This window comes from Lissotriton vulgaris, chromosome 1_1 (genome assembly GCF_964263255.1).
Source record: "Lissotriton vulgaris chromosome 1_1, aLisVul1.2, whole genome shotgun sequence".
In the NCBI taxonomy this organism is placed as follows: Eukaryota; Metazoa; Chordata; class Amphibia; order Caudata; family Salamandridae; genus Lissotriton; species Lissotriton vulgaris.
The window spans coordinates 1,394,649,305-1,394,673,565 of record NC_141685.1 but is presented as its reverse complement, the minus strand read 5'-3'; the positions used below and the strand labels follow the sequence as shown (position 1 = coordinate 1,394,673,565).

The 24,261-nt window shown below is 50.9% G+C and overlaps 1 protein-coding gene across 7 annotated transcripts in view; it reads right to left on the bottom strand.

The window, feature by feature from the left end:
• KMT2E (lysine methyltransferase 2E (inactive)) overlaps window positions 1-24,261 on the bottom strand; it is a 1,891,352-nt gene that overhangs the window by 885,926 nt on the left and 981,165 nt on the right. For all 7 annotated transcript variants that reach the window (XM_086966923.1, XM_086966942.1, XM_086966930.1 and 4 more), the window contains one exon: window positions 2,470-2,587. In XM_086966923.1, coding sequence (XP_086823049.1) covers window positions 2,470-2,587 — 118 coding nt within the window. The remainder of the gene's footprint in view (window positions 1-2,469; window positions 2,588-24,261) is intronic.

Below are 24,261 nucleotides of genomic sequence, written 5' to 3'. Positions count from 1 at the left end.
TCGTCGACGAAGTCTTCGTCGACGGTATCTTCGTCGACGGTGCCTTCGTTGACGAGCCCTTCGTCGACGAGGTTTTTGTGGATGGTGACGACGTTGACGGTATTTGCTTCGTCGTCGAGGTCGTCGCCGACCCCGTCATCGGCGAGGCCAGCGTCGACGGTGTCTTCGACTTCGACAGAGTTTTGTTGATGGCTATCGTCGATGACAAAGTCTTACCTGCCGTCGACGCTGGGGTCGTAGTTGTCGACGAGGATAATGTTGACAATGCTGTCGACGTAGATACAGTCGTCGTTGACGTAGATACATGTGAAGCTGTAAACACAGATTTGTTCGACGATGAAGATGTCGTCCACGATGCCGTCGTCGACGGTGACAAAGCAGGCTTTTTGAAGGTGTGAACTTCCTGAGAGAAAACCTTCACAGACGTTGCCTTAGAGAGAACCTCTGAAGACTTTTTTAAAGTCTTCTTTTGAGGAGGAGCCGCAGGACTAGGAGAAGCCACCCTTGGTCTCTCTAGAGAAGAGCTTGAAGAGACTGAAGAACCTTCACTTTCCTCAGAAGATTCAAGGTGGTCCCAGTCTTTCAGCCTCTGGAGCCAGATTAAAAGGCGTCCTTCACGGTCTTTGAGGGTTTTAGTGGAAAAGGTACGACATACCTTGCAGTCTTTAGAAGAATGGTCCAGATACAGGCAATATAGGCGGTCTTTATGCTAGTCAACAACATGTAGCCTTTTCTTTCCACATGAACCCCAGGATCTAAAAAGACCCTTTTTTGGTGTGTCAGCCATGATAGTATTAGCAGTCACAGAAGAAACAGGATAAGATATCCAAGAACACTGGAAACCAGTTGTGAAGAAAAAATCTGAGCAGAGCAGACTCCCTTAGCACAACGTGCAGTAGAAAATCTGAGGGACTGAGGCTCCTTCCAGGAGGGTTCTAGAGGGAGGTGACAGCTAATTGGCCCTTTTCTACAGTTTGCTCCTTTCTACAAAAGGACAGAGATAGGTTACTAATGTGAGGCCTTTAGGCCTATTTATCTATATGTCTATGGGACATTACTTTATTTATGTACCGGGAACTCCATTCCGACGACGGGGAATGATTCAGGCATGTGAATCTATGAAAGACACCCCTAATACTGGATAAAGATGCAAATCTCCTGCGTAGAGACCAACCCCAGAAGAGAAAGGGAAGCCATTAAATAACAAGCACGTAAATAATATTGCCAAGAAAGCAAGCCAATGAGCTGGTCCAAAATTCATCGAAAGTACTGGTGTTGTGTACCATAGGTTGTGCAGACAAAAGCTGTCTGTAGACGACACCTAATGAAGATGCAGAAACATTACGTCAGACCACGTAAAAGGTTGCATTTCGACCAAGCATTTAAATGAATGAATACTTTATCCTACCGGATCATGACATGCCGATAAAACGCCATAAGGTAACTATTTTTGGTGCTCCTGGAAGAATTCGGACCCACACAGTCTGAGCTCCTAGACCCCTGGAGTCTCCCGTTGTAAGAAGATCTGAGAAGGGAAAGCCTGAGGTGGAGAATGCCTTCCCATGCCCCGTGGCTCTTTTGATCTCTGTGGCGCGAGGTCTGCTGTGCATGAGCTAATTATAGGCCGTCCGTTTGCACTTTTGTGTGGACATGGACACATCGCCCTTCTGCCCTTTTCCCGAAGCGGCACGCTGGTTGCTGTTTCGAAGCAGACATTCTCCTACAGATTGCTGTATAAACGAGGCATTTTGTTGAGTAGTGTTGTAAACCGGGCATTCTGTTGAATAGTGTGTGCAGCTGTACAAACAAGCATTGGCCGCGCGGCCGTGAAAGTAACGCGGCTGTGAAAGTGATTGCGATCTTGATCCCGGGGACGAGCTCTGTGGTGGGGGAGGGGCGGAGCGAGGCATTTGGGAGAGCAAGCCGCGAGGAAAGGCAGATGGTGACTGCGCGCGTGCATGCTTGCAGTCCCGCAAGCTTTAGGCCACAAGCAAGAGCTTGTGGTGGCATTTCTAAAGCCCATTCACTAAATGTTTTGCCAGACCAGCGCATGCGCTGGCTCTAGCGAGACCTAAAAAAGCCAGTCAGGGGTAGCTAAATCCAGATTATAGTCATCTGGTGCAGAAAGGAAAGTAACTGATGTCAAAGTACTGAGGTGGCGCGCCTCTATAGGTACTGCACATGTCACTTACAGGCCGACTACACCAATGACTGGAAGCTGAACAAAGCCAAATACTGGCACGCAGGTGTACTGCTCGAAAATCATCCGCATACTTCATTAAGATGGAAAATGAAAGAATGAGGGTGTGCTAGATTAACACTTCTACAACAGTTGGTTGCTTATGCCTATGGATTAAAAAATAAAGTACTTGACTAATGTAATGTAGTTAATAGAGCACTATGTAATGCAAAAAGAAATATAATACATTCACACTTTTAAACTAATATAATCTTGGGTTTAAACCGTACCTCACAATTAGGGCTGCAGGAGCGTCTGATGAATCGGGCTTCATTTCCAAAGCTTCTTGCATCAACACACATTTCCAGTCCATGAAATTTAGAATAGAACAAAACAAAAGGATATGGCCTAAAAATAATAAAAATAGTTAGTGATAGTATTATATGGCATGGAAGCTTGAATGCATGCTTTTAAGCTAGTTCTAATCAGATAACTTGCATAGAAAAATGATACATCCAAGTTTAGCTAAGGATCAGGGGTAAGACAAAGATACTTACTTTGAGGGTTATATGGGAGTGCCAGTCTTAGTCTTCAGAAAACTAATGTTACCCACATGTAGAAGTTATATGAAAAGGACATGGAGACTACAGCAATCAATAAAGCCATCCAAAAGACATTTAAAAGTTCCAAAGGGTTAGTGTCCTTCCCATTACAACATGGTACCTATGGGCAACCTGTAGTTTCCTTTCTCAATCCAGGATGGTAGTGGGCAGTTCTTTCAGGATAAGGTGGGGATGGACAGTATAAAACCCTGTGCTATACATAATACTTTGCTTGGCAATAGTGCATTCTGTTGGGTTTCTACACTATCGTACCCATTTGCACCCGGCTATCCTTCCGTGTGCACCTTTATTGTTTTATTGTTCGGTTTTAGTTCCCTTTTGGTGACTATCTGCTAATCTTTCTGCAACTAAACTCCAGCAACCTGCTGCTACCAATCTTATTCACATGCCCTTGGTGTGCTTTCCTCACCATCTCCACTGAGTCTGCCATAGGAGTTTACTCATGCTGTGACCTCTAACACAAACTATAATGGTAAGTAGAACAAATAGCACATTATAGTAAGTACTGTAGAAATCCTGTTATCAATGTAACTTGCATATAAAAACTGTGCCTCACCATATGTGGTGAACGAGTACAGAGCATGTTGGTGGCCTCTGAAGTTTGCAGGGTCATTGCAAATGCATTTAATTCTTTTTATTGATTTTCTTAAACACAACGTGGTACACATGTAGTCATACACAGTTCGTACAGGTCAACATCAGATATAGTATATGTCATTAGGCAGTTGCAGACAGTTACAGTTCAGCAAAATAGCGGTCATCACGTTCCCCACTGTGCAAAAATCTTTTTGTACAACATAAACTTAAGGGACCAGATGGTACAGTAAGTGCAAAAAAGTCTAGGGGGAACATACAGAATCAAGGCTGACAAGAGGGGTCCTAAGCAGAAATAAGAACAGGAAACATACAGAGTCGCCCCTCACCACGCATTAGGGGTCTAGCTCCATGTCCACACAAGCAGAGTGGAACACCACAAAATACTGCAAGTAGCACTCCATCCACTCAGTACACCAGCGCCCCTCTCCTCCATACAACCCTATGTACAGTGCAAGTGAGCGATTAGTGTTTTACGTAATGGGATCAGATCCAGCATCCCTCGTCTGAGTGTGAGACAGTAAATAGCAATGCAACGGGGCCCATATATCACCGGGTCTGGAAGTCACAGGGAGCAGCTCCACATAAGTCGCAAGCTGCTCTTGACAGTAAATTAGGTAGTCAATCCACACCTTGAATTTGGGCGCTCGTCCTCTGCCCCACCTACACGCCACTCTCCTCTTAGCCAGTAACAGTGCTAGAGCTACAAACTTGCGGTGTACCGCCGGTATTGGTTCAACGTAACCCAGCAGAGCAAGTATCGGTGATGGCTCTACATGGGTATCTATCATTTTAGATACCCATGTGCAGCAAAAAACCTGCGACCAGTACAACTGCACCGCAGCAAACTCCCATGCAAGGTGTGAGAAGTCGGCCCCAGGGGCTCGGCATCAGTCACATGTGTTAGCATCCCTTAGTTTGTATCTGTGCATACGAGCTGGAGTGTAGTATAACCTATGAAGGAACTTGTAGTGAATCAACCTAAGCCTACTACTTGCAGAGACTCGTTCAGTTTGTTGTGAACAGAATTCCCACTGCCTGACCGTCAGCTCTATGCCCAGTTCGCTGTTCCATCTAGTCCTAGCTGGTGCAGCCAACTCCTCTCTCTGCGCGTGTACTGTCCTATATATCACCGACACCAGGCGCCTGGGTGTTGCGCCCTGAAGCATCAGCTGAAGCGGCGCAAGGGCCTGGGGCTCTGTAGGGAAATCTGGGGTAATAGAACGGAATCCCTGTCTGAGGCGAATGTACAAAAAGGTGTCTAGCGGTGTCTGCTGAATACCCTGAAATATGTGTTCCAGTGTGCGAAATTCCCCCTCATGATACAAATCCCCCCAGGTCCTAATCTTTGTGCATTCCAGAAATCTATGGAAAAGAACCTCCTGTAGAAGGGGCACGTTTGGGTGATACAGTAGCATCAGAAGTGGTGAGTAGAGCATAGGCACATCTAACATCTTACCTATATGTGCCCAAGCAGCAAATGTGCAAGTCACCGTAGTTGGTGCCTTGTCTCTGCCAGTAAGTGGAGCGTACATCGCACCGTCTATAGGAACCGTCAGAGCAAGCCAGTGCTCCGCAGCCACCTGAGGCATATATCGTGGTTGGTGTACCCAAAAATAGGCATAATGTGCTTGCGCGCTTTAGTAGTATAATTCGAAATTGGGGATGCCAAACCCCCCTGGGAATACGGCCTAGTGAGGACACCCCCAAGTGTATTAGTTCGGACCACAACTGTTTGAAAAAATATGCTCCTGGATGATACAGGATATTCAGAAATAGGTAACGTAGTTGGGGTAATATCGTCATCTTAATCAGAGACGCTTGCCCCGCCATGGATAGGGGGAAAGTGATCCAACGCAATATGTTATCCGTGATGTGGACAATAGTGGTCCCATAATTAAGATGCATTAGCTTGTCTCTATTTCGTGTGATATGAATACCTAAGTATTTCAGCTCATCCTCACACCATGTTAGCGGGTAGTCCAGTGGAAATCTAGTCGTCGCATCAGTAAGGGGAAAAATACAAGACTTACTCCAATTTATTTGAACACCGAGAGTCTCCCAAAAATTATTTATTCCCTAAGGATGGGGTTCAGATTCTGCTGGGGGTCAAGAATATAGAGTGTGTGTGAGAAGTTGGCCTGATATTCAGTGTTCACTATTCTAGTGATCACTATGTATCAGTCCAAACAACCCTTATGGTGATTGGTTGTAAGTCAACCTTATAGACCAGCTATCCTAGTAGCATGGATACAAGCAGTCTTCAGGCTAAACTCTAGAGGGCGTGTTAAGCCAGTTGTTATACCATCACATATACCCCTTGAACACCAAGTGAAAGGACACCACACAAGTGTTATGAAAATAAACAGTGTATTTATTTAGATCACAACAGCCCTGTACTCTTTATGAGGACAGGGTACTAAGCACACAACAAAACTCTTACGAAAATACTTTAAGTTGCACAATTTACACAAATGCCTGAGGGGCACGAAAAACCATATACTATGGAAGTGGAATGCGAAATTACTAGCAGGTAAGTACTGTACTAATAGGCTTTGGAATCGCTAGGACTACGTTACTGAACCTTCAGATTACTAGTAGGAGGCCTAGGGGACTCGGGTGCAGAGTGTGCACTCTCACGCGGGATGCGGGACAAAGTCTATGGGAGCTAGTAAAAGCAAAGTTAGTGTTCTCGGGCGAACCCGATAAGGTAGGTTGAAAACGACAGTGGATCCTGACCCTTGGATAGTGAGGCTATGTTGGGGAACCGAAATGCCGAAGTTACCTAGCCCAGGGGCTGCAGCTGCATAGGTCTGAAAAGACTGGAAACTCTTTGTCCAAGCTCCCCTCGCTGGAAGGACTCCCAGCTGCAGGGGGTCAGACTCGTGTCTGTGGTGGCAGCATCCATTTTGTGATGCTGAGGCTTGAGTTAACTTTAACCGGGGTTCACAGTTACATACATGTCGTGTCCCTCTAGAAGGGCGGAATGCTAACCCCGTCGCCAGAATTGGCGAGGGGTTAGTATTCCAATTCGTATGACACCTTACTCGACATGTTTTGATAAAGCGATACCAGAGATAGCATTTAACCGCGAGGATTATAATGCACTTAAGAGTATATGGTATGCTTTATCATGGAACAGCTATTAGGACTTGGTTCCGCAAGCTGCAAACGGGCTCAGCTCATGCCAGAGCACCATCTCACACGATTCCAAGCACTCTGCCTTCAGGATTGTCAAGGCCTGCCATAGGAGTGACTGATAGGAATCTGTGTGTCCATTTTTTAGGGTTAGATATAGGTATACTATATCTAAAGCAAAGGGTGATTACACCACCTTGCCCCACTGTCGTGCAGCCAGTTGTGTCAGATTTAGATGGCCATCCAGGGGTGGCATAATACATGCTTCAGCCCCTGGTAGGCCCTGGGTACACCTATGCCCTGAGTTACAGGGTCTGATAAGGTGGCCCAGTACCAATTGGATAATGCACCTAAGGTACACATGTCAATTTAGTGAGAGAACAGCTAGGCTGTGGGTCTGATTAGCAGGCCCACAGCCAGAGAAAGTCGTAAACCAGTGAAACAAAAGCAAAAAAATCTGGGTGATCATAGGATTGCAGACCCTACTCTCCAACAGTGTGTATGGAACTGTATTACGTATTTACCGTGTATATCCTGTTTTAATTTTAAAAATTGACCTCTCTTATCTTGAACAGCTCTCCTGGGTGTGCTGAAACAGTTTGATGCTCTACTTTTGCTGCCATGCCTCCGGGATGTTTGGCTGAATAGCTGTGTGCACCCTTTTCTAAAAAAAGGTCTTCCAAAAATAAAAAAAATAAAAAAGAATATAGAGTGTGATATCATCAGCGTATAGAGAGACCAATATCTGTCTCATATTGCACCGCGCTGCTCTATCTCTGTGGTGCTGTCGCAATTTTGTCGCCAGTGGTTCTACTGCTATCACGAAAAGTAATGGTGACAGGGGGCAACCCTGCCTCGTGCCTCTCGTAACCGAAAACCCCTGGGAGACCTTACCATTAATGGTCACCTTCGCCACTGGTGAGCAATATAACAGTTTTATCTAGAAAAGAAAAATGGGAAGAAATCCCATGTGCGACATCACTCCAAACACAAAGTCCTATTCGATATAATCAAAAGCCTTCGTGGCATCTAAAAAAATAGCTGCCAAAGGTAGTTCCGATGAGACATTATTCAAGACCGTGAAAAAAGTTCTTAGGTTGTGGGACGTCGCTCTTCCGGGTACAAAGCACGACTGGTCGGGTAGGATTAAGTTTTCCATAAGGAGATTGAGACGCAAGGATTTTCACATCACAGTTGAGCAGTGACAGAGGTCTATAAGAATCACAGTGCTGTGACTGCTTTCCCGGTTTTAAAAGGGTTTCTCTCATAGAGGGAGGGAGATGTCCCACTTCCAGCGCATTCTCATATACCTCTCGCAGTATGGGGGCCATCAGGTCTATATAGGTTTTATAAAATTCGACTGGAATGCCGTCCGTCCTTGTGGCTTTACCTGATGAACAAGTTACTTACCTTCGGTAACGATATATCTGTAAGAAACAGTAGTTAGTATTAGATTCCTTACCTTAGAATATCCCCAGGCGTCAGACTGGATCCGGAAATTTTTGCGTAGCAATACCCCTGCGCGTCGTTAGGCGTCGTCTCTGGCTCCGCGTCCGTCGTCTGCGCCGGAGTGACGTCGTCGGAGTACTTAGACGCCGCCCATGCGCGCTGACGTCAGTTCTTAGACACAGCTTTTCAGCGCCAGATACGCAGAGCCATGCTAGAACCAACACTGGTGCCAAGAAACTAGGGGCCCCGAAAGAGGATGAGCTTAACCCTAGGTATCGGTAAGGAATCTAATACTAACTACTGTTTCTTACAGATATATCGTTACCGAAGGTAAGTAACTTGTTCATCTGAAAGAAACAGGTTAGTATTAGATTCCTTACCTTAGAATAGATACCCCAGCAATACCAACCCCGTTGGTGGGTCTGCGAACCAATACTTACACCAGAAAGTCCCGGAGGACGGAACGGCCAAAGAAGCCATCCCTCCAGACTTCACTGTCCAGGCAGTAGTGTCTCGCAAAGGTGTGCATCGAGGCCCACGTAGCCACCTGGCAAATGTCCTGCAGGGGTACTCCCCGACCCAGGGCAGTAGTAGCCGCCGTGGCCCGAGTAGAATGGGCCCTCAGCCCCACTGAAGGCTCCTTTCTAGCTAAGGAGTAGCACGTCTTGATGCATAAGACGACCCACCGAGAGATGGTCCGCTTATGCACCGCCCGTCCCTTCTTCGCACCCACGTAACCAACAAAGAGTTGGCCATCCACCTGGAACTGGCGTGTGCGATCCACATAGAATAAAAGCGCACGTTTTGGGTCCAGACGATGGAGCCGCTCTTCATCCTTTGAGGGATGCGGAGGCGGGAAGAAGGAGGGCAAAGAGATGGACTGCCCGATGTGGAAAGCAGAGACTACATTGGGCAGGAAAGAGGGTCTTGTACGCAACACCACCTTGTCCAGGTGTACAGATAGGAAAGGAGGTTTGCAAGATAGAGCCTGGAGCTCACTCACTCTCCTGGCAGAGGTGATGGCAACCAGGAAAGCTGTCTTCAAAGTGAGAAGACGGAGAGGACAAAAATGAAGTGGCTCAAAGGGAGCGCACATCAAGAAAGTAAGAACCAGGTTCAAATCCCACTGAGGCATCACAAAGGGGACAGGTGGAAACGTGTGTGATGCCTTTCAGAAAACGAGTGACAATAGGGGACTTGAACAAAGAAGGCTGATCAGGTAGCCGTAGGAAGGCGGAAAGGGCAGAAAGGTAGCCCTTGACAGTGCCCAGTGCAGAGCCCTGCTGGGCAAGAGAAAGAAGGAAGAGAAGAACCTCAGAAAGAGGGGCAGGAAGAGGATCCACAGCCTTCGCTGTGCACCATGCCACAAATCTGTTCCACCGGCAGGCGTTTACCGACTTTGTGGAGGGACGCCTGGCTGCCAGAATAACATTACAGACTTCAGGAGGCAAGTCAAATGGCCTCAACTGCCGCCGCTCAATTTCCAAGCATGGAGGTGGAGACTGGACAGGTTCGGGTGGAGGACCGTCCCCGGCTGCTGCGACAGAAGGTCCTCCTGAAGGGGCAGACGGATTGGGGGACCGACTGACATATTGAGTAGCTCGGGATACCAGTACCTTCGAGCCCAGTCCGGAGCCACAAGGATGACTTGGGCCCGGTCGCGCTTGATCTTCTTCAGCACTCTGGGCAGAAGTGGTATAGGCGGAAAGGCGTACAACAGACCGCAACTCCACTCGCGACGAAATGCGTCGCAGAGCGAGTGCCGCCTTGGAAATTCCAACGGGCAGAACAGATGACATTGCGCTTTCTCTTCGGTGGCGAATAGATCTAACCAAGGCTCTCCCCATTGAAGAAAGATGCCTTGCTCCACGTCAGAGTTCAGATGCAATTCGTGATCCATTGGAGCACCTTCGGCTGAGTTCGTCCGCCCTGGCGTTCAGAGAACCTGCCAGGTGTTGAACCACCACGGTCAAGCCCTGATGTTCCAGCCACTGCCAGAGGCGCAGAGCCTCCTGACAGAGGGTCCAGGACCCCACACCGCCCTGTTTGTTGCAGTACCACATGGCGGTGGTGTTGTCCGTGAACACCTGCACTGCACTCCCAAGGACAGAGGGGAGAAATGCCTTCAGTGCCAGACGAATCGCCCGCAGCTCCAGAAGGTTGATATGGAGCCGGGACTCCGCCGGAGACCAGAGGCCTCTGATCTCCGCCTCTTCCAAGTGGCCTCCCCAGCCCTGGAGGGACGCGTCCGTCACAACCACGTGCTCCGGTTGGGGAAGGGAGAGGGATCTGCCGCTGACCCAATCGCGGTCCGTGAGCCACCACAGCAGCTGTCTCGCAGTGCCCTCCGAGATCAGGACATGGTCGGACAGGTTCCCCTGATGCTGAGCCCACTGAAACTTCAGGTCCCACTGCAGAGCCCGCATCCGCCAAAGGGCGTGATGCACCAGAAGGATGCAGGAAGCCATCAGCCCCAGAAGCCGCAGCGTCAACCTGACCGAGACTCGGGATAAAGGCAGGAAGATTGGGATGAGAGCCTGTATATCCCGAACCTGCTGATCGGGCGGGTAAACCCGAAATTGCGCTGAGTCGAGAACCGCTCCGATGAAAAGAAGCTTCCTTCTGAGAGGGGCACAGGTGTGAGTTCGGCACATTGATGGAGAACCCCAGCTGGTGCAAGAGGTCTGCCGTCGTCTGGAGGTGGAAGACGACTGACTGGGGCGAGCCCGCCTTCAGCAACCAGTCGTCGAGGTAGGGGAAGACTGAAACCCCTAACCTGCGCAGATGAGCTGCGACCACCGCCATCACTTTCATGAACATCCGTGGGGCGCTGGTAAGGCTAAAGGGGAGCATGGTGAACTGAAAGTGCTCGTGGCCTACCGTGAACCGCAGGTAATGCCGGTGGGCCGGCAGAACGGGGATGTGAAAGTAAGCGTCCTGCAAGTCCAACGCCACCATCCAGTCTTGCGGGTCTAGGGCAGCCAAGACCGGAGCCAAAGTCAACATCTTGAACTTCTCCTTTTGGAGGAAGCCATTGACGTTCCGTAGGTCCAAGATAGGGCGTAGGCCCTCTTTGCCCTTCTTGGGTACCAGAAATTAGTGGGAGGAAAACCACACCCTACTTCTGGCCCAGGAACGCGCTCAATGGCCCCCTTGGCCAAGAGGACCGTAACTTCCTCCTGCAGAAGTTGCAAGTGGTCCCCCGACACGCGGTGGTACTGCGGTGGCATGTCATTTGGGGTCGTCTCAAAGGGGAGGGAGTAGCCCCTCCGGACGATCTGCAGCACCCACCTGTCCGATGTGACGGTGCGCCAGTGGGAGAGGTGATGGCGAACCCTGCCCCCCACAGGCGTCACATGGGCCTGAAAACTCGGACTAGGAAGGTTTTGAGGCAGATGCTGCAGGAGCGGGTGCGGACTGGCCTCGCCGTTGTCCCCGGCAGTTTCCACGGCCACCACCGCGCTGAAAGTTCTGTTGGAGCGAAAGGGACACGTTTGCTGGCGCGGGGCCGAGAGGCCCAAGGACTTGGCCATAGCCCTGGAGTCCTTAAAGCGCTCAAGCGCGTGGTCTGCCTGGTCGCCAAACAGGCGACGGCCATCGAACGGCATGTCCAGAAGAGTAGCCTGGGTATAGGCCGAAAAATTGGCGCACCTCAACCAGGCGTGGCGTCGAACCGCCACTGTCGTAGCCATCGCTCTGCCCAGTGTATCGGTGGTATCCAGTCCGCACCGGATAGAGTACCGTTCCGCATCTCGACCCTCCGCTAGGGCTTGGGCGAGTTTAGCCCTGACCTCCTCAGGGCATTGTGGCAGCACGTCCGCAACCGCGTCCCACAGGGTGTGGGTGTAGCGGCCCAAGAGGCATGTGGTATTAACTGTCCGCAGTCCAAAACCCAGGGACGAGAACACCTTTTTACCGAACTGCTCAAACCTCTTGGATTCCCTGTCGGGAGGAGCCGACGGGAATGCGGTCTGGGAGTTGGAGGCCTGGATAACCAGACTCTCGGGGGTGGGGTGGGTCGACAGGAAGCTAGGGTCACCCGGAGCCGGGCGGTAGCGTCTTGCCACGTTCCTGTCCACAGGCTGTCCTGAGGCGGGCTTGGACCAAGTGCCCAGCAGAACGTCACATAAGGCCTCATTGAACGGCAGCAGAGGCTCGACCGAGCTTGCCTGCGGTTTGAGGACCTCGGTGAGGAGATTAGTCCTCACAGCCGCTGAGGGGAGCGTAAGGTTCAAGGCCTTAGCCGCCCGCATCAACACTACACTGTACGCTGCCCCCTCCTCCGTAGCCACGGTAGGAGGGGAGACAAAACCAGCATCTGGAGAGAGGTCCAGGCCACTGGTTTCCCCAAGCTCCACTGTCCAGTACTCTTGGTCCTGACACTACCGTGTCAGAGGGTCCTCAGACCCCTCCCAGTCCTCGACGTCACCTAATTCGTGGTAGCCAGGATCAACAATCGGGGCCTCTTCATTAAAGTGGAATGTACCTACCGCCGTCTCATACGGCCCTCAACGGGGCCGTGTCGACGACTGAACAGGAGCGACAGAAGGACTGGGGCCGGCGTCGACTGAAGTCGGCGCTGGTGGTGACACCCTCGAGGACGGCGCCGGTGAGGTCGTAAGGTCGAACGGCGTCAACCCGGATCCGGCCAGGGCCTGCGGTGCCAGGACCAAAGTCGCCGGCGGCGCCGGGGCCGAAGCCGCCGACGGCGGCGGTGCCGGAGCACCCGACCCGCTATGGCCCGGAGCCGGGCCCACTGGGCCCGAACGCGCCGTGGGGCACGGTGGAGAAGAGAGCGACTTCATGGCCATGAGGTACTGCTCGATCTCCTCCCGCGACGCATCGTGCCCAGGGACCCGCAGGTATGGGGCAGGATGTGGCACTTGCGACTTCGGCGGAGCTGCGTGGGTGGTGCCACCCAAAACCTGGCCGCATCGGGCGAGTGTCGGGGGCGGTTGGAGGAGCGATGACGCCGCTCCGACCTCTCATGCCTCTTACCTGAGGAGGAACCAGAAGACCGATGCCGACTTCCGGAGCTGCGAGGGCCCCGACCCCACGACCGGTCCCTCGACCTCCCGTGGGACCGGGACCTCGAACGGCACGGGCCGACTGCCGGAGCTTGAGCCGCTTGCGGGACCGCTCCCGCCTAGCCTTAGACGTCAAGGCTCGACAGTCGGTACAGGCACGGTCGTCGTGGTCGAGGCCTAGACACTGCAGACACCAGCGATGGGGGTCGGTATTCTACATCAGTCGACTACACTTCGAGCAGGGTTTGAACCCGGGCATCCCTACCGGCACCTGAAGAGTCGATGAACGACTAGAAGAGGATCAAAAATGATCAAAAAGTTTTAGTCAAAAAGTGACTAAGGGGTAGAGCTTCTCCGGATCTGCGCTAGCTGGCGCAGAAAAAAGAAGAACTGACGTCAGCGAGCATGGGCGCGTCTAAGTACTCCGACGACGTCACTCCGGCGCATACGACGCTGACTACGGATGCGGAGCCAGAGACGACGCCTAACGACGCGCAGGGGTATTGCTACGCAAACATTTTCGGATCCAGTCTGACGCCTGGGGATATTCTAAGGTAAGGAATCTAATACTAACCTGTTTCTTTCAGATTGCATATGCATAATTGCCTCCCTCACCTCGTCTAGTTAAAACGGGGCACTCAAAAATCGTCGTTGCACGTCACTCAGCCACCCCAAGGAGACATCTCCCAGGTAGGCATCTAAATCAAGCGCACCCGTCCGTGTGGTTGTGTATAATTTGGTATAATGTGCTGTAAAGGCATTCAGTATGCTTGTAGTGTCCCTGTACACCAGTCCATCCAACCCTTCCACCTCCAGCACTACATTGGAGCCCCGAGCATGTCTAATCGTTTCAGTCAGTGCCTTACCCGGTCTCTCCCCTTCTCCATATCGGCGGGCTGTCCAGTATTTCCCTCGAAATTGCGACTCTCTACGGGCCGCATCTGCATACTCTGTAAGCTTCTCCCTTAAGCCTTGATTGAATGACCCCATCTGGTTTAAGAGCTAGCGACGTCTCCAATGATTTGAGCTCAGTCTCAAGTGTATGCAGAGTGTTCATAATGTCCTTAAGCACACCAGCCCCTTTCGCTATACAAAAATCTCTCAATGTGACCTTAAATGCCTCCCATATGGTTTCCACATTGTCAACAGAATCCTTGTTTCGTGCAAAGAAATTTTGTATCTCCTCTCTAAGCTCCTCCTGGAACACAGTGTCCAGTAATATAGTAGGTTGCAACCTCCAGCCATTCCGCCCTGGGCCAAGATCCGCTGAGGACAGAGTAAGTTTTACAGGCGCGTGGTCTGAGTAAGTCCTGGCCAGGTGTTGCACCTGTCACACCACAGGGAACAGTCCCACAGAAAGGAATATATAATCTAAGCACGCCCATGATGCTGCATGTGCAGTAAAATGGGTACCCTCCTGGTCTTGGGGATGCAAATGTCTTCAGGCATCTATCAAATTATACTCCATAAGTGTGGTGTATAATACTGTCCGATCCTTGGTGTAGTGATAGGGGGACGGGTGCGATCTATCAACATCTGGATAGCGTGCAACATTAAAATCGCCACCCCATATTATGTGATTGGACCCAATGTCTATAATTGCGGCCCATAACTCAGTATAGAACTGTGGATCGTCTATATTCGGTCCATAGCAACAGGCCAGTGTGACCGAATCATGTCCCAGTCTTGCCCAGGCTAGGCAATATTTCCCCCGTGCATCGCACCTTGCGCCAGCTAATGTGAACGGCGTGCACTTTTTTATAAGAATAGCTGTGCCCCTCGCATACGAGGAAAACAAGGAGAACACCCTGCGTTCCACCCATTTACTAACAAATGTGTTGGTGTGTTGCAGGTTAATGTGCGTCTCCTGTAAAAACGCCACATGGGCCTGGTGCCTGTCCAGATAGAACAGCACTTGGCGCTTCTTGCGCGGATCTCCCAGCCCTCTCACGTTCCATGTAATAATATTCAGGTCATCCACAGTCGCAGAGTGCATGGGTCCAAGAATTTACCATCCCCATAATTCTCTGTGCAATAGCAACTTCCAGTCCCTAGACGCGCCACACATATAATGTCAGTGACCATGCAATGCGCACACCACTGCCACCAGAACCCAAATCCACAACTACTTGCAAAGAACAAACAATCATTGAGCATGACAACCAATGCACCTTCCAACCACTCCCCACAACCCATTTCCAAACGTGTGTCCAGACATTGAAACTCAGTGCTTCCTCTCTCCCTTCCAATTGATGCAACCAAAACTTGCCCGAGTCTATGACCCACTTCCCCTCCCCACTACTCAACAGTAACAACCCCCACCCATTGCTCTCCAACCCTCCCGCCACCCACTGAAGCAACCCAATCTTGGCAGAATTCTCTACCCTCCCTCCCTCCCAGCACCCCAACAACAACAACACCACCATCCAGATGGCATGATCCGGCATAGGGGAAGACCCTTTGAGGGACACTAGTCAGCTACACAGCCACTCCTCCCCTCCCAAGCCCCACTTCCGCCAATTGATTGTCTGCAGTCGCACCGCCTCAGGAGGATACTCATGTAGACAGCTGGTGGGCAGCTTTCGTGCGAGCGAGACACGCTACAATTCCTCATCAGCTTCCTGTGCGTCAGCTTGTTGAGCAGATCCCCGTCCTCCACCGCCTCGGTGTGCTCGCTTCACTGTTCGGAGGAAGTCCTCCACTTGCTGAGGGTTTGTAAAGAAACGCTGCTTACCCTGATGCGTTACCCTAAGTTTTTCAGGATAGTATGTGCTGCACAGAGTTTTTTCTTCACATCAATAAACTTGCGCCTCTCCTCCTGCACCATCGGAGTGAAGTCTGGATAGATCGAGAACTGGACGCCATTGTATGTCAAGTTCTGCTTTGTTCTTGCTGCGCGCAGGGTTACATCTCGGTCACGGTAATTTAGTAATCTCGAGATGAAGGGCCTCGGCGAGCTCCCAAGCGGCGGTCTCGGACCGAGAGATCTGTGTGCCCGCTCAACAATAAATTGCGTGGAAAAGGCTTCAGATCCAATGGTGGCCAAGAGTACCTTCTCCAGGGGGCGTGGTAAACAGCATGGTCAGCTAAGACGTGCCTCTGCAGAGCTCCCGATGAGCTGTTTCAAGATCCGGCGTTCTATATAGCCCTGGTACCCTATCATTATGGAGGTGGGTATGCAGAGGTCCAAGACCCTATAGAAACAGGAAAAACGCAGAATTTCTGCGATCCAACAGAGAAATCTGACTCGGAAAAACCCGATTGTGAGACCCGACTGCACCAAGATGGCGGCCGCCTGCGCCGGCCGAGCAAGGTAGTGCCCCGATCCTCGCCCCACCATCCACAGCGCTCTAAGGGTAAAAATTGTTTGGGGCAAAGCGGAGGGCCTCCGCAGCCTGTACTGACCCGGAGGCAGGCCCCTCAAGGAGGTTGGGCGCCCGGAAGCTCGAGAGGACTATACCAAGATGGCGGCCGGAACCGCCGCAAAGAGCCGAGTGAGGTAAAGGCCAGATCCCGGTCCCCGACCTGACGGCGTCTGGAGGGAGGCACAGATAAGCGGTGCGGCAGAGCGCTGCCACAGAGAAGAGAGACCCGGAGCAGCACCCTCTGAACAGCTGATGAGCCCCCCCGGTGGTGCGGGCTCCATAGGAAGTGCCTGGGCCTGCCTGGAACCCCGAGCAACCTGCACGCCAAGCTGGGGGAGGGCCGTGGCCTATCTCCTACCAGAGACCAGGGCAAGACCAGCTCTTGGCAGTCCGTGGGGGCTGGAGAGTGCCCGGCGGAACGCACCCGTCCACGTCGGGTCTGCCATCGCCAGACTACTGACCTCGTGGTGCTGGCACTCCGCTCCCCTATGTGGCACGGGAGACCCAGAAGCGCAGGGGAGACGCGAGGCGCCCTACTAGAAGAGGAGCACCTGCTTAACCTGAGCCCGCAACCTAACGGAGACCAATAGGTCGGCGGACTGCGAAAGGAACAACGGCGAGACTGGGATATTACAATAGGGACAAGGCCAGGTCCCAGACAGCGGAATCAAGGCGGGAAGACAGAGGGGCCGGGCGCCACCGCCACACTACACCACCACCGTGACAGGGGTCTGTGAGGGTCGAAGTGCCCGCTACCCCTCTTCTCTCCAGCGACAGCCGCCCGTCTGGTAAAAAGTACGCGAGAGACCCATCTAGAGAATAGGGGACCTAAAGGAGGGTGAGATGGGGAAAAAGAGACCCAGTACTCGAGCCGGCGCGGCAGGAGACCATGGATAACTATGCCACGGCCCGCCTACAGAAAGAGGGGGTCCCGGTGACCTCTGGCGCACGTTCGGACACTGCAATGCTGCTGGAGGCGATACAAGCGTCTAGAACGGACATACAAGACTCGAGGGCAGCCTTGGAGGTCAAAATAGGCGAAGTGGGATCGGAGGTGCTGCTCCTGCGCCAGAATTTCCGAAAACTAACGGAGAGGGTGACCACAGCGGAGACACGTATAGGAGAGGCGGAAGACTCCTTCAGCACTATACGGAAGGACATGACGGAGCTCCAAGCATCACACCAGCAACTGCTCTGGAAAGTGGATGATGCGGAAAACAGAGCGTGACGCAACAACCTCGGCATCGTGGGCTTTAGAGAAGATATCGAGGGGGCGGACATGGCGACTTATCTACACTCATGGCTGAAGATGACGTTCCCGCAGGCACAATTCTCGAACTGTTTCATTATTGAGCGGGCACATAGAGTGTTACTGGTGAAGCCACCGGAAGGAGCAAGGCCGCGACCGGTCATCGCACGTTTCTTGAACTTTGCAGACAGAGACCTAATACTCCGAGAGGCCAGGTAGTTGGGAGAGATACGACTGGAAAATACAAACATAATGATCTTTCCAGATTATAGCCAGGAGGTCCAGAAACAAAGACGCTCTTTCGATACGATAAAAGCAAAGTTGAGAGACCTACACATAACGTATATGTTGCTCTTCCCAGCGAAATTGGAAGTAATATTTGAGGGTAAGACACACTTCTTTAACCGACCGGAAGAGGCCTGGCAGTGGCTCGAGGAACGTCCAATACTCCGAAGAGCTACAGACGACGGTCGCCAAATAAGGGATGAGATGGCAGCCGCTAACCTTAGGAGCAGCCCCTAAGGCTCAAAGACTCAAAAAGCCACAGACAAGGAGCCGTACGCAGACCACACCATATCCAGGAGTCGACATCTCAGGACAGAGAAGACGGAACTCGACATCCTCTGCAGGGAGAGCAGCAGCGTCCGGGTCTAGATTTAGCTGCCTGGCCATCCTGAGGGATCAGAAGAGGAAGAAGAATCGGAAGGCCGAACATCGGAAGCGGAGGAAGCAGAAGGACGCTCCTTACATCCCCTAGAGAATGTCATCCGGGAGCTCGAGAAAGAAACGCCCGGCCAGGTGGAAGATCTGGGCAATGGGACACAGGACTCACATTCCTGATGGGGGACAGGACTGGTACCAGGGAAAGCAGCTCATCGTTGAGGGGGCACGCAAGTTACAAAGACCTGTTTTCACCTATTGTTTGTTATTTATTTCTATGCTATGTTCTTTCTTCTTTCAGGCTGATCGGGCGGGGGCAGGAAGCTCAACCGCTACGTAAGGTCCAACTCTAGGTTGAGAGGGGGGGACCCAGGGGAGTGCGACAGACATACTCCGCCAGCAGTCTTGGTTCTGCGGAAGTTGAGAATGAAGGGGAGGGGAGGTGGGGAGGGGGGCAGCTATGGGGGTTTCCTGTTAGAGGGGGTTGAGGGACAGGAGTCCAGTAGGGGGATGGGCAGGGTGGAGGGAGGGGGGGAGTTGGGAAGGGGAGGGGGGGGGGACAATCCTGTTATGGTGGCCGCACACTTCAGTAAATCCAAATGACACCTCCACACAGGCGACCGACTACACTATGCAACACACACTCCAGACTGGCGGGTGAGCACGTGAGACAATGCAGAGACCAAAGGGGATTCGGTGTCCTGACATGGAACGTTAATGAGTTTGGCAGCAAGATTAAGAGGGGGTTGGTGAATTCTCACATTAAAAGACTGAACCTCAACATAACGCTGTTGCAGGAAACCCACCTTAAAGGGACTAACTGTGCCTTTTTAGCCAGGGGACAGTGCAAGGTATTGGCACACGCAGGATACACTACGGACTCGAGAGGGGTGGCAATTATTGTAAAAAAGACCACACCGTTTTGTATAGCTCAGACATGGACAGACCCACATGGGACGTATGTGGGAGTTAAGGGGACATGGAACAGACGCGAGTATACGATACTCTCAGTGTATGCCCCTCCAAAACTACAGGCCACCACTCTCAAGAAGGTGCAGATATACTTCTGGACACAGCTGACACCACACAGATTCTTGGGGGAGATTTCAATGATGTGATGGACATAGGGCTGGACCCGACGGGAACGGCGTCCAGAGATCGGACCCGGACTCCCCTATCCCAAATGATTACAACATGGGGCTTACAGATGTCTGGAGGTGGTTACATCGCGATCAGAAGACTTACTCGTTCTTCTCGGGCTCGCATAAAGTGTATTTGAGATTGGACTACATGTTTATGTCCAGGCAAAACTTGACAGTAGATGACACAGCGGAATACAAAGCGAGAGGGATCTCTGATCACTCCCCATTACTAGCAAGGGTGGGAATGGAACGGAATAAGAGTAGAGGTTCCTGGAGATTGACAGCATGGGACCTACAGAATGCGAATGTTTTGAAGGGCCTGAGAGCAGACGTGAAAGTATAAATTGCTGAAAATGAAGGGACGGTCCCCTCCGGGGTGACATTCTGGGAGGCATTAAAGACAGTAATGTGAGACAGGGCACAGAACAGACTGGCAGAGGAGAGAAGAAAGCTCCACGCTGAAACAGTTGCGCTGGAAGTGACCATCCTAGACCTAGAGAGGGTATACCAGACTTCGAAGGATACTGAGACACTCAGGAGACTGACAGACCTACAGAAACAATATAGAGAGCTGGTCACAGGAGAGGCCAGAACCCAGGCCTTAGCTACCCTGCACCGCCTCTATGATGTGGGGGATAAGTCGGGCAAATTGATGGCGTGGCTAAGTAAAAAGGAGCGCACAGCCAGGTGGGTGGAGCAACTCAGAGACCCTGAGGGATTGCTCATTAGATCTGATGCCCAAATTGCAGAGGCATTTTCTGACCACTACAACCTCTTCTACAGGGCCAGGGACCCGGAAACTTGTGAGGAGGCCCTACTGTACATGTAACAAATAGAACTACCGACCCTGACCCCTGAGGCTCATCAAGGCCTAGAGTCTGACATTACTTTAGACGACATCTCGGGGGCCCTGGCCAGGCTGAGACCGGGTAAAACCCCGGGCCCAAACGGGTTCCCAGCGGAGTTCTTTAAGCGCACGGCGGACCTCCTGACACGACATCTGAAGGGCCTCTCGTTCTCTCACAGCTGCTACAATGGCCCACGCTTTCCAGACGCGCACTTCGGGGTGCGTTCATCCACTGCTGCACATCCTTTGCAAGATCAATGTTCAGCACGGGGGTCCGCACATAGTATTTGCCAACTGATGTTGCTCTGCAAGTGCCAGTATACCCCAGGCACCGTAAAACGCCAGGCCGCCTCACAACAAGCACCCGTCTTGTTGTCACTGCCGGGCACGTTATGCCATAGATGCCAGTTCCAGTACGCTGTGGGGAGGCTGATCACTCGCTCCTCCCGCTCAGGTAGCGCTGCAATATTTTTCCGGCTATGCTCTTAAACTGCAGTCACTCCATGCTTTCAGGCGGGGCTCGGCGTGTGCGCCGCCCGTCTAGGCCCTGCGGCAATCACAGCTCTCTTTGGCGCCGTCCTCCGCTACCGCGCCCCTCACACGCACCGCGCCGTCTTTAGGATCACTATCTCCCCTCCACACCGCCCTGCAGCCGGGTTCAGGCCGGTCTCGCTCACCCAGAGTTTTCGGCCGCCGGTAGTCCTGCGCCTGTCTCCTCACATCAGGGGCCTCGTAGCAAGCCGCGGTCTTTCCTGCTCGCCGCTGCCGCTCTCGCTGCTCCCCACGGCTCCAGCAGCATCCTTAGGCAGTTCTTACTCATGCCAGCGCTGGTGTGCGCAGCGTCCGATCGCCTCAGAAGTTTCACTGAGGCGTGTGCACAGGTCGATCAACACTTTGGCTCGTTTTCAGCCGCTTAATGCGCCGGTTGCACAGGATAAATTAAGGATCTTCCATCCAGGCATCAGGAGCCTGACATAAGCGTGGCCATTCTGCTTGTGCGCCCTCTAGCGCCCCAAGGGTCATTGCAATTTTTCTCCTTCCACTGCCCTTCTCTCCTGTTTACTCCTCAGTCTTTTGCAGAGCACTAGCTTACAATTAAGTACTTGTGCTAAGGCTCAAAAGGAAGCACATGATTGGCATTGGCATCCATATTACAAACTCCTAGCACTTACTTGTAAGGAAAATGCTACTTACCAGTATGCCTTTGTTCTTGGCATGTTGAGCTGTAGAATCATATACTTTTGCATAGATCGCCATTTAGTGTTGGGCCCGGATGTTTGCACTTTATTTTTCTTCAAAGAAGTCTTTCCAGTCACGAGTTAGGTGACTCCTCCGCTAGGTGATAGTGCGCATGGGTATCGCCTCCATTGTTAGATTGTGTTCCCGCAGCAGGTGATAATGGAGTCAGAAAGAGTAGTTCAAAAGAGATGTCCATGAATGTATGTATCTAAGTAAGATGTGATTGCAACAGGTATAGGTACCCGGGGAGGCGGGTGGGCGCATACGATTGTACAGCTCTACATGCCAAGAACAGATGCATACTGGTAAGTAGCATTTTGCGTTTGAGGAATATGAGCTGTAGATCATATGTTTTTGCATAGACTACGCAGCAGTTATCTCCCAAAGCGGTGGCAAACCTGCAGCTGTTGCAGTAGTCTGGAATAGTGTACACAAAACTGCCTGGCCTACTCTAGCTTGTTGTGCTGCTAACACATCCACTGAGTAATGTTTTGTGAAAGCGTGTGGGGTATACCATGTTGCAGCTTTGCATATGTCGTCTATGAGTATATTCCCTAGGAATCCCTTAGCAGCCCCCAGTTTACGTGTAGAGTGTGCTCCAGGGGGAACTGGTAATGTTCGTTTAGCCTTTGCATAGCATATTTGAATACATTTAACAATCCACCTTGCAATACCGGATTTTGATATGGCATTGCCCTTGTGTGGTAGAGCAAAGGCTACAAAAAGTTGATTAGTGTTACGGAAAGGTTTTGTCCTTTCAATGTAATACAGCAATGCTTGTTTGACATCTAGTGTGTGTAGAGCACGTTCTGCCACTAAACATGTTTGAGGGAAGAAAACAGGTAACTCGACTGATTGATTAATGTGCAAGGCACAAATGACTTTAGGAAGGAATTTAGGGTTGGCCCAAAAAACCACTTTGTGTTGGTGCATCTGCAAAAAAAGGTTAATCTATGGTTAATGCCTGGATCTCACTGACTCTTCTGAGTGATGAGATAACAACCAGAAAAGCCGCTTTCCAGGTAAGAAATTGCAGTTCACATCTGTGCAATGGTTCAAAGGGTGGACCCATCAGCCTGGTGAGAATATTGAGATTCCACACTGGGGCAGGTGGATATCTCTGTGGAATAACTCTTTTGAGTCTCTCCATAAATGTTTTAATGACAGGTATTCGAAAAAGAGACAGATACTGCCTATTTTGGAGGTATGCAGCTATGGCAGCAAGATGTAAGTGGATAGATGTGTATGCTAAATTGGAATGTTGTAGACGTAACAAATAGCATATAATGTTTTGTACGGAAGCATTAAGCAGGTTGATGTGGTTGTAACAGTAAATCACAAACCGCTTCCACTTAGCTGCATAGCAGGCTCTTGGGGTAGGACGCCTAGCTTCCTTGATTATATTCATACAGTCTGGCGGTAGATTTAGATAGCCAAACTATAGGACATCAGGTGCCAGCTCACTAGATTGAGTTGACTGGGATCTGGGTGTCTTATCTCGCCATGGCTTTGGATGAGGAAATTGGGTGAAATTGATAGTTTTTGATGAGGAACTTCTGTGAGTTTCAATAGGGTTGAGAACCATGGTTGACATGCCCATGTGGGAGCAACCAGGATTAGCACCAGGGACATTTGTTTGAGTTTCCGACCCACTAATGGAATGAGTGGTAGAGGCGGAAAAGCGTATGCAAATATCACCAACCAATTCATCCATAGTGCATTGCCTTTGGACAATAGGTGTGGAAACCTGGACACAAACTTTGGGCATTTTGGGTTTAGATGTGTGGCGAACAGGTCTATGTTTGGGGAAACCCCACATTTGGTAGAATGGGAGGAGGACTTGGGAATGTATTTCCCATTAATGGGTCTGTTGTGTCTGTCGACTTAACAGGTCTGCCATCTGATTGTCCACTCCTGAGAGGTGTTCTGCCAGAAGATAGATTTTGTGATGAATTGCCCATCTCCAGATTTCCTGTGCTAGCAGGGACAAGTGGAGGGAGTGTCCCCCCCCCCGTTTTTTAATGTAGTACATGGCCGTCATGTTGTCTGTACGAATTAGAACAGTATTGCGTACTATAGGAAGCAGTTGTGACAAAATAGAGTAAGACCTTGAATTTGATAATGTTGGCCTGCTACCACAAATTGGAGGTACTTACGGAAGGCAGGGTGTATTGGTATATGGATATACGCGTCCTTTAGATCCAGAGTGGATAGAAAGTCGCCTTGCTGAAGGTGAGAAAGCACTTGCTGGAGTGTTACCATGTGAAAATGGTCGAACTGGATGTATAGATTGCGTTCTCTGAGGTCCAATATGGGTCTGAGAGAGCCGTCCTTTTTGGGAATTAGGTAGTATAGGGAGTACACTCCTGTTCCTTGATATTGTAAAGGGGCTGGTCTATTACACCTTTTTGCAATAATGAAGAATGTTTTGCTTTAGAAGTGTAAGATGTTCTTGTGACATGAGGTGTGACCTTAGAAGAATATTGGGTGGAGGGCTTGTAAGTTCCAGGCAATAACCAGATTGGGTAATTTGCAGAACCCATTTGTCGGATGTAATCGCATTCCAAATGGGTAGAAATTTTGAGAGACGTCCCCCGACAGGAGTGGAATGATCGGGAGTATGGGAAATAAATCATTGTTTGTTGTTGTTGACGGAGAGGTGCGTGTAGAATTACCTCCATCTCTTCCCCTGCAATTATTCCCTCTATATCCTCATCAAAAATAACCTCTTGAAGAGGACGACTGATTG